We start from the raw sequence: 14,944 nt of genomic DNA, 5'->3' as shown, positions 1-14,944 counted from the left end.
TCCACCACTTTGATGCGATCCAGAGCTCACTGTACCTCAGAGTTTCGTGTGATTTTTGCTTCATGGAAAACTAAAATCAAGAGACTGCTGTTGGATCAAGACTCAAAGTCCTTCTGGAGAGGTCTGGCCACCTGGCCGTTCCAGATGACCTCAGTATCTCACTTGCCCAAACAAGCTAAGATGGGCAAAGTATGTATTGCGTTCAGGCCTGCATATCTCGTACGGCATATGCTTTGCTTTTGTCAATGGAGTAGTGCTTAAGGGCACTCTTAGGTACCATTAATTGTGCTTTCTTTAGTTGTCCCTTGTAGACATGCCCTTCAATGATTCTAGACTGCTTGGAGAAAAGGCTGACTGTTCACTAGAGCTTTTCAAAGGTATTTGTGCTACAGCTCTATCTCTCGGGTTATTGTCCCCAGTCAGACAATTCCATCTACAGTATAGAAAGTTACGAGGCCAATCTAGAGACCTATCTTAACTGCAGGGTCAACTATCTCTGTCGACGCAACACCAAACCCAGTCCTTTTGAGGCAGAGAGTTTGGTGGTAGCTTAAGCTGTTCATTCCAGCAGGGACAACATTTATCCAGCGTTTTTTCCCCTGCTGATGTAATTCCAAAGCTGCTTTGACATACTGTTTAAGGCTTTTTTTTGCAGAGTTTTTTTATAGCGCGAACTTGACCCGAATCGGGTATCAGAGCACTTTACATAACACCAGTTACGTTACATGAGGACACACATTCATTTTTGTTAGGCACAGGGAGATTAAGTGATTTGCCCAGAATCACAGGATGTTTTTGGCGTTGTTACCGAGACTCGAACCCAGATCCCCAGGTCCGAGGTCGAGCGCCCCTAGTCGAATATGGTATTTCCTTCCCAGCTGGAAATCCCATCACTTTAGACTTGTAGGTTTAGAAATTGTTCAAAGGGACTATCACTTAGATTTTTTCTGCACCTCTTAGTCCTCCCACACCAGAGCAGTTTTGCAGACCACATCTGTATTTTGATGAAAAGTCCATTTCCCGCTGGCTAAAGGCACTATTGAGCGGGTGCCAGACCCTGACAGGCTATTGGCACTACTGCTTCATGCTGAAGGATGGAGGCCTCTGGCTATTCTGGACCATAGTCCATTGAATGATTTTCTGAAGGGGAAATTTCAAAACTGTAAATTCAAATTGCTCACTCAGGCTCAGATACTCTCTGCTTTCAATCCAGGAGACTGTATAGTATCCCTGAACTTTTTTTCATATCTCCTTCCTGTAGTCCCAAACATGCTTTCTGCTGTTCATAGAGTAGTACGAACACTTACAATTTGCTGTGGTGTCCTTTGGCCTTGCATCGACCTTTCAGATGTTCGCAAAAGTGATGATGGTGTTTGCAACTCCTCTTTGCAGGTCAGTAGGATAGATGTACTTCATACCTTGACGACAGGCTGCTCAAGACGATCTCATCACAGTTAGTCACAGACCACTTCCTTATGACTGATGATCACTTGATATGTTTGTGGTGTTTCATCATTGAGCCCGAATCCAACATGTGCTCATGCAGAGAATTCTCTTTATAAGGGGCTATCCTGGATAGAGTGGTGTTCAAGGCTGTAAACCACCACAGCGAAGCCTGGTTATTTAGGATATAAATACAATATTTTGTGCTTGTGCTCAGTATCTGGTCTTTGTGGTGATTGATATGAGGGTTCTTGGGCTCCTGGCATCTTGTGTCCCCCTTATCCCACTTGCCAGATAGCTTATGCAGGCACTACAATGGAACCAAAGGTTTTAACAGATCCGGTACAGGGTTTGCCTCTCTCTAGGAGGTGACTGCGACGATCTTCATGTGAAGACCGACAAACACCAGCCTGACCTGCAGCAAGCCACGTTCTCTTCCCCACCCACACTTTACAGTTGTGACAGACATGATCTGGGCCGGGTGGAGATCAAAGGCCTCTGATCTCCAATAGTAAAGCCTGCTCCATATCAATCTTTTGGAAATTCGGATAATCTGTCTGGCACTATAAACGTTCCTGCTGACCATCAAAGACAGGCTAGTGAAGTTCCTTAAAGTCAATACAACTGTAGTACTGCAACAATTGGGTTAGTGTTCTGGATATTATGCCAAGAATTGCTGCATCTCTAACTGAAACAGCAGGAGATATGTTTTGTGGAGTCCCTAAATGCCAGAGCAGACGTCGGCTGTGGGACCATAAGTGGTGTCCCCATCCTGAGGTGTCATAGGGCATCTTTGATCAGCATGATATGCCCTAGTAAGATGCTTACCACCAGCACGGTGTCAACGCTTCTTCACATTGGAAATTCCTCCAAGTAGGTCATTAGATTATTTATTCAGTCTGTGTTGGGATTCAGGTCTCCTGAACATTTTCCTAATACTACCTCTCTTGCCTCGAGTTCTGAGAAAAGTTAGAACACCAGACGTAGCTCAACTTTAAAACCCCAAACTGGTGCAAGATAGTGTTGCAACCAGAGCTCCTCAGCACTTTCAGCATTTTTACTCTGCTCCAATTTCCCCCTCGGAATAACCCCCTGTCTCAGCAGTGAGTGGAATTCCTACTCCCAAATTTCTGAAACCTACACCTCTATGTTTAGAGACTGAGCAGCAACAGTTGAATTCTTTTTATTTGGTGCCTGAAATGGTAGATATTGGTTTGCACATTTGCCAGGCTACGACTTGGATATCTGAGACACGTTCGTATTAGATTCCTTAGCTTAGAATATCCCCAGGCGTCAGACTGGATCCGGAAACTTTTGCGTAGCAGTACCCTTGCGCGTCGGTAGGCGTCGTCTGCGGCTCCGCGTCCGTCGTCGGCGCCGTGATGACGTCGTCGGAGTACTTAGACGCCGCCTCCGCGTGCTGACGTCAGTTCTTCTTTTTTTCGCGCTAGCAAGCGCAGATCTGGAAAAAGCAGTAACCCTAGTCAATTTTTGACCAACTTTTTGATCGTTTTTTGATCATTTCTCGAAGTCTTTCGACTCCGATTGGTGCCGTAGGGATGCCTGGCTTTAAGCACTGTGAGGATTGCGACCGCACGATGTCGGTCACAGATCCTCACCACCTGTGTTTAACTTGTCTAGGCGTCGATCACGACGACAAGGCCTGCTCCGACTGCCGGGCCCTCTCTTCGAAAGCCAGGCGGGAGCGTTCCCGCAGGCGACTCGAACTCCAGCAGTCGGTCCCGCGCCGCGAGAAGTCTCGGTCCCACAGGAGGTCGAGGGACAGGTCGCGGGCTCGGAGCCACCACAGCTCCGAGAGTAGGCCGCACTCCTCTGGGTCGAAGTCGTCGTCAGGTAAGAAGCACAAGAAGTCCAAGAGGCGTCATCGCTCTGCGGACTCCCCCCGACGCTCGTGCGATGCGGCCGGGGGTTCGGGTGACACCGCCCACGCGGCTCCGTCGGAGTCGCGGGCGCCGCGTTCAGCTCCACACTCTCCGGTCCCTGGGCTCAACGGGACGCCGGAGGAGATCGAGCGCTTCCTCATGGCCATGAGGAAACTCTCTCCTCCGACGGGCTCCGCGGCGCCTTCGGGCCCAGCGGACCCGTCTAGGGCCTCTAGCGGGTCGGGGGGTGCTTCGGCCCCGACACCGCCGACGCCTTCGGGCCCGGCGCCGCAGGTTCCCGCTATCCCGACGCCGCCGGTGCCTTCGGGCCCAGCGCCGCAGGGTACAGCGGCCCCGGCGCCGCGGGACCGAGCTAGACCTTCTTCGGGATCTGGATCGTCGCCGGTGGACCTTACGACTTCCCCGGCGTCGGACCATCAGGTGTCGCCTCCGGCGCCGTCCCCGATGCCAACTTCATTCCTGTTCCGACGTCGGGACGGCCCCGATGGGCGCCGCTCCAGACGTCGTTTGGGGAGTTTCACTTCTATGAGCAGGCCCCATTAGTTGAGAACCCTGAGTTTCAGGAGATGGGTGATGAAGGGGATTGGGAGGGGTCTGAGGACCCTCTGACCCGAGAGTGTCAGTCTCATGAGGACTGGGCAGGAGACCTTGGGGAGGCCAGACACTGGTTTTGTCTCCCCTCCTACCGTGGCTTCGGAGGAGGGGGCAACCTACAGTGTGGTGTTAATGAGGGCTGCCAAGGCCTTGGGCCTGGAGCTCCCCGTCGCGGCTGTGAGGACTAACCTCCTCACTGAGGTCCTTAAACCGCAGTCAAGCTCGGCCGAGCCTCTGCTGCCCTTTAATGAGGCCTTGACCGACGTTCTAATGGGCACTTGGTCCAAGCCCGCTACGGGTTCGCCCGTAGATAGGAACGTGGCCAGACGCCACCGCCCGGCCCCGGGCGACCCATGTTTCCTGTCCACCCACCCTACCCCCCGAGAGCCTGGTCATCCAGGCCTCCAATTCCCAGACCGCATTCCCGTCGGCACCGCCGGACAGGGAATCCAAGAGGTACGAGCAGTACGGCAAAAAGATCTTCTCGTCCCTTAGTCTGGGACTGCGGTCTTCCAACACCGCATGCCTCTTGGGCCGCTACACCCACTCTGTGGGATGCGGTTGCGGAAGTGCTGCCAGAGTGTCCGTTGGAGGTACGGGCCAAACTCGGCCAAGCCCTTGTGGAGGGCCGGGATGCAGCCAAATATTCTATACGGTGTGGGCTGGATACCACCGACTCACTGAGTAGAGCGATGGCAACGTTGGTGGCGGTCAGACGTCACGCCTGGTTGAGGTCCGCCTACTTTTCGGCCGATGTCCAGAACACCTTGATGGACATGCCTTTTGATGGCCGTCGCCTCTTTGGCGACAAGGCAGACCATGCGCTCGAGCGCTTTAAGGACTGCAAGGCTACGGCCAAGTCCTTGGGCCTTTCTGCCCCGCGCCAGCAATCGGCTGCCTTTCATTCCTTTCGTGGCCACGGAAGGGGTGTACCCATAAGTGCTGCCAGCCACGCTCCGCAGGGTAATACCCAACGCGGTGGCGGCCGTGGGAACCGCGGCGGTCGGGGACAACGGCGAGGTCAGTCCACACCTTTCCCCGCAGCATCCGGCTCAAAACCTCCTAGTCCGTGCTTTCAGGCCCATGTGACGCCAGTGGGGGGCAGGGTTCGCCATCACCACCTCCACTGGCGCACCGTCACTTCGGACAGGTGGGTGCTGCAGATCGTCCGAAGGGGCTACTCCCTCCCCTTCGAGGTGACTCCTACAGCCATGCCACCGCAGAACCACAGTGTATCGGGGGATCATTTGCGACTTCTGCAGGAGGAAGTTACGGCCCTCTTGGCCAAGGGGGCCATCGAGCGCGTTCCTGGGCCAGAAGTAGTGTGTGGTTGCTACTCCCACTACTTTCTGGTGCCCAAGAAGGGCAAAGGGGGCCTACGCCCTATCTTGGACCTAAGGAACGTCAACGGCTTCCTTCGGAAGGAGAAGTTCAAGATGCTGACACTGGCTCAGGTCATAGCTGCCCTGGACCCAGGAGAGTGGATGGTAGCGTTGGACTTGCAGGACGCTTATTTCCACATCCCCGTCCTGCTGGCCCACCGGCGCTACCTGCGGTTCACGGTTGGCCACGAGCACTTTCAGTATACCGTGCTCCCCTTCGGCCTTACCAGCGCCCCACGGGTGTTCACAAAGGTGATGGCGATGGTCGCAGCTCATCTGCGCAGGTTAGGGGTTTCAGTCTTCCCCTACCTCGACGACTGGTTGTTTAAGGCGGGCTCGCCCCAGACAGTCGTCAGCCACCTCCAGACTTTGGCAGATCTCCTGCACCGGCTGGGGTTCTCCATCAATGTGCCGAAGTCACACCTGTGCCCCTCTCAGAAGCTCCTTTTCATCGGAGCGGTTCTCGACTCGGCGCGGTTTCGGGTTTATCCTCCCGAACAGCGGGTCCGGGATATTCAGGCTCTGATTCCCATCCTTCAGCCGTTATCCCGGGTCTCGGTCAGGTTGGCGCTGCGGCTTCTGGGGCTGAAGGCCTCCTTCATCCTGCTGGTGCATCACGCCAGGTGGCGGATGCGGGCTCTGCAGTGGGACCTGAAGTTTCAGTGGGCCCAGCATCAGGGCAACCTATCCGACCACGTCCTGATCTCGGAGGGCACTGCGAGACAGCTGCAGTGGTGGCTCACGGACCGCGATTGGGTCAGCAGCAGATCCCTCTCCCTTCCCCAACCGGAGCACGTAGTTGTGACGGATGCGTCCCTCCAGGGCTGGGGAGGCCACATGGGAGAGGCGGGGATCAGAGGCCTCTGGTCTCCGGCGGAGGCCAGGCTCCACATCAACCTGTTTATTTATTTATTTATTTATTTATTTATTATAAAGTTTTGTATAGCGCGAACAAGACCCGTGGGAACATGAAATAGGAAAAGGAAAAGGGTTAACATATATATAAACAGTTAGCAAGCAACCGCTGTGAGGTAGATGATATATATATTCGTAACACATGTGACGTTAGCGTAAGTAAATATGCTATGATTAAATTAATAACAAAAACATGTATATATAACAGATATGAGGTAGCTCGGTATAGGTTCATGAAAGATGCTGTTCTCCTGTTCAATCAAAATCACCATTACTATTGGCCTTTAAGTTGTTCTCATATCATAGGATACGTATTCCATTATAGTATTGCCTATGCCTCCCTATCTAATGGCGTACATGATCTGTACTAAGGCAGTAGTATAACAGAACCATGAACAGTGTTCTTCACTAAGTAATGTATCTATTCATCAGCAGGCTCTTGACTTCCCGTTTGAATGTTACCAGATTCTGGATCTTCCTGATGTTTGGAGGGAGTGAGTTCCATATTCTGGGGGCAGCTCCTGAGAACGCTCTGTCATAGGTTTTTTTCTTTCGGAAGAAGGCTGGCCGTAGTAGCAACTCCTCAGCACTCCTAGCTGGTCGGTTGCCACCGGACAACTGAATTTTCTTTGCTAGATATCTTGGGGTGTTGTCGTGTAATGCTTTGTGTGTGATACATGCTATCTTCATTTGGATTCTTGCTTCATACGGTAGCCAGTTTAATACTTTCAGGTGCGGGGATATATGATCATATTTCCTGGTTCCGGTGATAAGTCTTGCCGCAGCGTTAAGGCAGGCTTTCAGTGGTGCTGTGGACATTTTTGGTAATCCAGCCAAGGTGGTGCAACCATATTCAATCCTCGAGATAACTAAGGATTGGATTGCCAATTTGAGGTCTGACTCTGTGATGAATGGTTTCAATTTTCTTAAGTAGTTCAAGTGAAAGCGGGCACTTTTCGCCATTGAGTTAATGTGGGCTTTCATGTCTAGATTCTCGTCTAAGGTGATTCCTAGAGATTTGGCTGAGTTGACAAGGGTTGGGGTGCAGTTTAGCGCAGTCACGACTTTCATCCATTCCTTTATTTCTGTATGGCTCCTTGGTGGAGAAATTAGTAGGAACTCTGTTTTATATGCATTCAGCTTCAGGTGGTTTGCGGTTAACCATTGAAGTGCCATTTTTAGTGTCTCATTCATTAATTCCAATTCTTTTATGGATCCGATCTTTAAGTATATTTGCGTGTCGTCAGCATACATGTGATAGGATATTTGAGATTTTTGGAGAATTTCTGTGAGTGGTTCGACGTATAGGTTAAACAGATCTGGGGATAGTGTCGATCCTTGAGGGACTCCATTTGAGATAGGGCAAGGAAGTGAGATTGATTGGTTAACCAGGAAGCGCTGCGTTCTGTTCTGTAAAAAGGAATCTAACCATTTCAGCACAATTCCCGATAATCCCATCCTGTCCCGTAGCCTGGTCAGTAATGCTTCATGATTTACCGTATCAAATGCCGATGACAGGTCTAGGAGAATCAGTAAGCATGCTTGATTTTGGTCAAGGGCCTGTAGCGCGTCATCAATAATATGGAGAATCGCTGTTTCCGTGCTGTGCCCTGCTCTGAATCCTGATTGGCATTCATCTAGCAAGGAGAATTTGGTGATGTGTTGGCTCAGTTGGTTCTGCACACATTTCTCAGTCAACTTGGCCAGTTAAGGGATGTTGGTCACTGGGCGAAAGTTATTTGGATCTGATGCATCCGCTGTGGGTTTTTTGATTATGGGAACGACTTGACCTGTTTTTAGGCAGTCGGGAAGGATCCCTTGTGACAGTGACGCATTTATTATTTCGGTCCATATTGGAATCAGGATGTGATTGATTTCTTTTACGCATTTTGCAGGCAGAGGGTCTTGGTAGTGGTTGTTAGGTTTGATTCCTGAGAGCGTCTTAGCAATCATGTGTTGGTCGTACAGTTCGAATGTTTCCCAACTCGCCTTGTTTTTTGCCATAGTGCAATCCGTTGTAGAGTCGGCATCGTTAGTAAACCGAGGTTCGTTGGGAAGGTTCAACGCCGAGTTTCTAAGCTCTATTTCGAGTGCTTTGGCCTTTTCCGTGAAAAATGTGGAAAATTCATCACAGCTTAGAGGTGTTTTTGAATTTTCTTGCACTGTTTTGGCTAGTTTGTTTGATTGCTCCTTTAGGATTTCAAAAAGTTTTCGTGGTCTGTTTTTGGCATTATCCAGTTCTGCTCTTATAAATTCCTTTTTTGAGTTGATGATCTTTTTATTATATTGGTTCCTTATTTTTCTGAGGGCTTCCAATTCAGGAGATGATGGGTGTTGCCTCCATTTTCTTTCGGCCATTCTCAATTTGCGTCTATCTTCATTTAGTGCTTCGTTAAACCACGGGTTTTTAGTCTTCTCTGAGATTCGTTTCAATTTTAATGGCATGGTGTTATTAACGATATTTTCGACAGTTGCTATGTAGTGATCCGTCAGCTCGTTAACTTTTTCCAGGTTGTTGGGTGGCTGTAAGTCTCTTTCACAGCTTTCGACCAGTAGTTCCATATTTGATTCTTTTGTGTCTCGAGTCCATTTTTTGGTCTTGAAAGGTTGCCTGGTCCTACCCTTTCTCGTTGTGGGTATCATGAATGTTATGGCGTGATGATCAGACCAGTCACATGGTGTTATGGAGTGGATTGTTGCAACTTTGTTTCTTGAGATAATCCAGTCTAACGTCGCTCCTTTAGAGTGTGTGGGTAGTGTGCACGCTTGAGTGAGGTTTAGTTCAGTGAGGAAACCTTTAAGCATGTTGACCAGTTTGTCATTGCGGTTCTCCCAGTGAAGGTTGAAGTCGCCTAGAAATATGTTATTGGCAGCGTTGTTAGAGTTGGCTGTTATGATCTCCATTAACTCTACTATAAACTTTGCGTTATCTCCTGGTGGGTGGTAAAATGTATGCAAGTTGCAACGTTGAATGTTAGTTGATCTTATGTTAAGACCAACCTGTTGGAGTTACGGGCGATTCGTATAGCACTGAAAGCATTCCTCCCCTCTGTCCGGGGGAGTGTAGTGCAGGTGTTCACGGATAACACCACCGCCATGTGGGACTGCAACAAACAGGGCGGGGTGGGGTCGTGGACCCTTTGCCAGGAGGCTCTGCGCCTCTGGCAATGGCTGGAACGCCAGGGCGTGACCCTGGTGGCTCAACACCTGGCAGGTTCTCTGAACGCCAGGGCGGACGAGCTCCGCTGTCGGTGCATGATGGATCACGAATGGCGTCTGAACTCGGACGTGGCGCAAGGCCTCTTTCAGCAATGGGGAGAGCCTTGGTTAGATCTAGTCGCCACCGAAGAGAACGCGCAATGTCATCAGTTCTGCACGCTGGAATTTCCAAGGGGGCACTCGCTCGGAGACGCTTTTCGTCGTGAGTGGAGCTGCGGTCTACTGTACGCATTTCCGCCTATACCACTTCTGCCCAGAGTGCTGAAGAAGATCAAGCGCGACCGGGCCCAAGTCATCCTTGTGGCTCCGGACTGGGCTCGAAGGTACTGGTATTCAGAGCTACTCAGTATGTCAGTCGATCCCCCGGTTCGTCTGCCTCTTCAGGAGGACCTTCTGTCGCAGCAGCAGGGGACCGTCCTCCACCCGAACCTGTCCAGTCTCCACCTCCATGCTTGGAAATTGAGCGGCGACAGTTGAGGCCATTCGACTTGCCTCCTGAAGTCTGTAACGTCATTCTGGCAGCCAGGCGTCCCTCCACAAAGTCGGTATACGCCTGCAGGTGGAATAGATTTGTGGCATGGTGCACAGCAAAGGCTGTGGATCCTCTTGCTGCCCCTCTTTCTGAGGTTCTTCTCTTCCTTCTTTCTCTTGCCCAGCAGGGCTCTGCTCTGGGCACTATCAAGGGCTACCTTTCTGCCCTTTCAGCCTTTCTAAGGCTGCCTGATCAACCTTCTTTGTTCAAGTCCCCTATTGTAAATAGATTTCTAAAGGGCATCACACACACACATTCCCTCCTGCTCAGTTTGTGATGCCTCAGTGGGACTTGAACCTGGTTCTTACGTTTCTGATGTGCGCTCCCTTTGAGCCACTTCACAACTGTCCTCTCCGCCTTCTTACTCTGAAGACTGCTTTCCTGGTTGCCATCACCTCTGCCAGGAGAGTGAGTGAGCTCCAGGCCCTTTCTTGTACTCCACCTTTCCTTTCTGTCCATCCGGACAAAGTGGTGTTGCGTACTATGCCATCTTTCCTGCCCAAGGTTGTCACGGCCTTTCACATCGGGCAGTCTATCACCTTGCCAACCTTCTTCCCGCCACCGCATCCCTCTAAAGAGGAAGAGCGGCTCCACCGTCTGGACCCAAAACGTGCGCTCTCATTTTACTTGGATCGCACACGCCAGTTCTGGGTGGATGACCAACTCTTTGTTGGTTACGTGGGCGCTAAGAAGGGGAAAGCGGTGCACAAGAGGACCATCTCCCGGTGGATCATCTTGTGTATCCATGCATGCTACTCCTTGGCTAAAAAGGAGTCCCCTGTTGGATTGCGGTCTCACTCTACCCGAGCCACGGCGACTACAACTGCCGTGGGCCGGGGAGTGCCCTTACAAGACATCTGTCAGGCAGCTACGTGGGCATCGCTGCACACGTTTGCAAGACACTACTGCCTGGACAGCCAAGTCTGGAGGGATGGGTTCTTTGGCCGTTCCGTCCTCCAGGACTTTCTGGTGTGATTATTGGTTCGCAGACCCACCACCGGGGTTGGTATTGCTGGGGTATCTATTCTAAGGTAAGGAATCTAATACTAACGTGTCTCTTTCAGATGCTCAAGTTACTACTTGTGTAACAAGATATCTGTAAGAGACCTTAGTTAGTATTAGATTCCTTACCGACCCACCCATCCTCCCCATTCTGCGAACCGATATCTAGGGTTAGGGTTACCCCCTTTCAGGGCCCTAGTTTCAATGGCACCAGTGTTGGTTTTTAACATGGCTCTGCGTTTCTGGCGCGGAAAAGCTGTGTCTAAGAACTGACGTCAGCACGCGGAGGCGGCGTCCAAGTACTCAGACAACGTCATCATGACGCCGACGACGTAAGGTAAGGAATCTAATACTAACTAATGTCTCTTACAGATATATCGTTACACAAGTAGTAACTTGTGCGTTAGTGCAAGTCTTCACAAAACACTATTACATTAACATCCAGGTATGAAGGCAAGAACGTTTTGCATGCTGTCCTGCAGGACTTTCTGATCTGAGTTCACTCCCCAGACAGACCACCATTCTGAGGTACGTTTGTATCTTTTCTGAAGATGAAGACTCTGCTGTTAGAGCTATTGTTCAGAAGAACAAATTACTTATCTTTGTTTATATTATTTTTGGTGGATACTCTGTCTAACCACAGATTGCACACTATCCTCCCACCTTTTTGTTCTGTGGAGTGAACTCCTGAACATCATAAGCAGCTTTGGAATTCGATTTTGGGACACTTTGACCTGCAGTTTGTGCTCTGCATCTGTTCTGCTTTGTCACTTCTAGGGTGGTATTTAGTCACTGAAGTACTATATGGCTTTCCCTGCTAATGCACTAGGAGGATTGATGAAAAACTCTTCATTCCCCAGTCTGGCGTCTGTGAGTACTCTAAAGGTGACAAATCTGCAGTTAGTTTTTTAGAAAGGTCGTCACTAAAGACAAGTGACTTCTTTCGACACTGGTGGGTGTGATTGCCATCCTGTTAACCAATCTCCATATTGTATACTGTTCATATCTCGGTGGTAATCTGTGATATTTCAGTTTAAACTGGGTTATCTGTATTGAGCACTTGTAGTCTTTTGGTTCAGAAATATTGTTGTACTCCTATATAAGATGCATTTTTTACTGCTTTGTTTTCTCAAAAGGAATGTGAAATTGAAGCTGTAGCTGGTACGAGTGATCTTGGAACATCAGAAGATGAGGAGAAGGCATGGCACACTGACGGCAGTAGCTCAAGGTAAGTCACGTCATTAACACTGAATTTTTGAAGTTTTCAAGTTTTGATTCAGGTATTCACTAAATAAATGTCTAAGAGTTGGCAGTGTCATAGCTGTTGTGCACCTTATCGGATGCTACTTTTATGCCCCATAACAGATTTTTTAAAGATCTACATATAGCACATAAAATAAAAATATTTAAAGCAATATTTTTCTGGACAGCTTCGATGCTCCTATTGTTATTTACCATGCATGTAATTATCTTCAGCTGGAAAACTGTACTGGAATAATTCCACCCGCAGGCTGTCACTTTGCAATTAGTTGTTACTATACCCTTTGAAGAAGCAACCCAACTACCCTCAGTCCCCATCCCCAAAAATAAATTATTAGCCGACAAAGACATCAACCAACCTAAATAAATAGATGTCATACACAACCTTAAAATGTGCTCTGTATATGATACATGTGAAGCACCTGTAGAACTGCCTCCCCCCATTCCTCAGATTCATTCAGAGAAAAACTGAATCCTCTCTATTGCAACAAGCGCTGAATGCCACCAGATTAAAGACACTCATCATGAAACCTAGACAGGGAGGCACCCAAATTGGTTGACAGAACCAAGTTACTTGATTTTGCCATTGTGATGTTTCTTAGGCCTCTGCGCTGGGTTATTGGTTTTCAGGGTATCTTTTTCGCTTTACAGTGGGTTCCTCCCCAGAGTACTTGTGCATGTGTATGTCTTCCAGATGATAAGCTGTAACCCAGCATACTTCATAAATCATCCATCACATGGGTTCTTAACATTCTACTTTTGGCACCTTATTTTAGTTATTTACACATAAGACATACAGAGCCGATCATTTCTCCTCATTCACTTAATTGCATTAAACAAATTGGCAGCATCTCAAAACCACAGTCATTTATCAAATGTACTAAGCTCTTTTATGTTTTATGATACCTTGGGTTGACCTTCGTTTGATTATGAAGAGGAAAGGAAGTTGTTATGATACACTGGTCTCCCTCTTTGACCATTAAATTTAATTTTATACTAAATTCTAATTCTTACCTGCTACCCTTGTACCCTTTCTCTGTTTTTGGATGGTATGGGATAACTGACTTGCAAGCCTTGGTCAAAGTGTTATTGAAGGATAAATGATTGGTTACAGCTCTGCCATTTAAACAGACCTCATGTGACTAAGCCATCCCTTTTTTAGGTCTCGCACCTGGCGATTACAGCGCGAAATAGAATCAGATCAGATCAGATCAGGTCGCGCGCGTGAACACGCGCTCCGATTCCGGCATGCTGTTCACACTCACAATGGATCAGGACGCACGCACGCACACATGCGCGCGCGCACATCCCCCCCCGCTTTTGCTTTCACTTTCCATACCCCCTTTGGCTAAACCAGTCTGCTGGTCCTGCCTCTAAGGAACACTCATCTCCACCCTCAGTGCTCCAAGCTTCTCAACACGACCCACAAGCTTGTTTTCTAACCAGTCGCGTGATTTATAGGGGAGGACTGGGTATTAAACTGGAGGAACCACGTCTGTGTCAGACTCTCCCGTACCTCAGGTTCCCACAGAAGCTCCCATCTACCATCACGCTAGTACCCGTCATCTTGCCCACCCACTGGATAGCCCAGAGCACCCCAACTAACCCTTTGGAAACCACACTGAATCCAAAATGCAACTTTCAGACAGCTGCGTAATCTTCCACTGAGGAGCCACGTCACGCCTGCTACCCCTACACTGGCTCCCAGTGGCCAGGCAAACCACTTTAAATCAATATGCAAAGCTCACTGAGCCATCCGCGGGACTCGAGCATTCTTCCCTCAGGAAAAGATCCATATCTGTTGTCAAGCTAGAACCCTGGACTCCAGGCCCGTATTTTACTTCCTATGCTTCCAAGTTGCAGCAAAAAAAGACACAAAATGTGGAAAGTCCTCATTCGTCCAAAACGCTAAACGCCGGGACGTTCTGCCTGCTCAGATAAAGGGGAGCCAAAGGAAAGACTCTTTCTATTTTAGTGGAACCAGATTGCCAAGAATGACAGTAAAATGTGCTGTAGCAACTTTCGATAAAGCACCCGCGCTATCTGCGCTCATATAGGGATAATAGGAAGATGTTCCCATTGGACTTTGCTATGGGGCACGACACACACAGCATGTGCATGAGTAGTACTGTCTTACTCCCACCTCGTTCTGGCTTACTGCTGTATTTCCCAGCGTGAGGAATACTTATTTAAGGAAAAATGCTGTGATCTACAAAACCCTGTTACTATGAGTTTACTCACGGTATAGGAAGTTCCCAGGCTTGAAGTGGTGCCCGAAGGCGCTGTCCCTCCTCCTGTCGCTCAATCTGGGGGTGCGTTGATCCTTGCCTCGGCTTCCTTTAACCTCGGGGTCCGACACAACTTACTCCTCGATCACTAGTTCTTTTATAGCAATAAGACGTTCACTAGCGTCTAAGCGCTGCACTCTCTAGTTCAAAGATCACTAGTCAGTGGTGCTCACATCATTGATATCAGAAGGATAAATTGCTCAGTCGGCCCTGCTGGGATTGTATCCTTCCACTCTGATTACACCCAGACCTTCGCTGTAGCCGCATAAGGGACTGGCCACTTGTCACTTTGTACCGTCCTGTACTGACTCATCTTAAAAAACATCACTTCACCCTTTCCGATTGCCCCCTTTTACTTTGCCTCCTCTTGGGGGTTAACGCCCATGTTCTCGTGACAGCCTTTGT

The 14,944-nt window shown here is 49.2% G+C and overlaps 1 protein-coding gene across 2 annotated transcripts in view; it reads left to right on the top strand.

Moving 5' to 3' along the window:
• PHIP (PHIP subunit of CUL4-Ring ligase complex) overlaps positions 1 to 14,944 on the top strand; it is a 2,061,705-nt gene that overhangs the window by 600,039 nt on the left and 1,446,722 nt on the right. For both annotated transcript variants that reach the window (XM_078648101.1, XM_078648100.1), the window contains exon 22: positions 12,128 to 12,219. In XM_078648101.1, coding sequence (XP_078504227.1) covers positions 12,128 to 12,219 — 92 coding nt within the window. The remainder of the gene's footprint in view (positions 1 to 12,127; positions 12,220 to 14,944) is intronic.

This window comes from Lissotriton helveticus, chromosome 6 (genome assembly GCF_964261635.1).
Source record: "Lissotriton helveticus chromosome 6, aLisHel1.1, whole genome shotgun sequence".
In the NCBI taxonomy this organism is placed as follows: Eukaryota; Metazoa; Chordata; class Amphibia; order Caudata; family Salamandridae; genus Lissotriton; species Lissotriton helveticus.
This window is presented reverse-complemented; position numbering and strand designations above follow the sequence as displayed.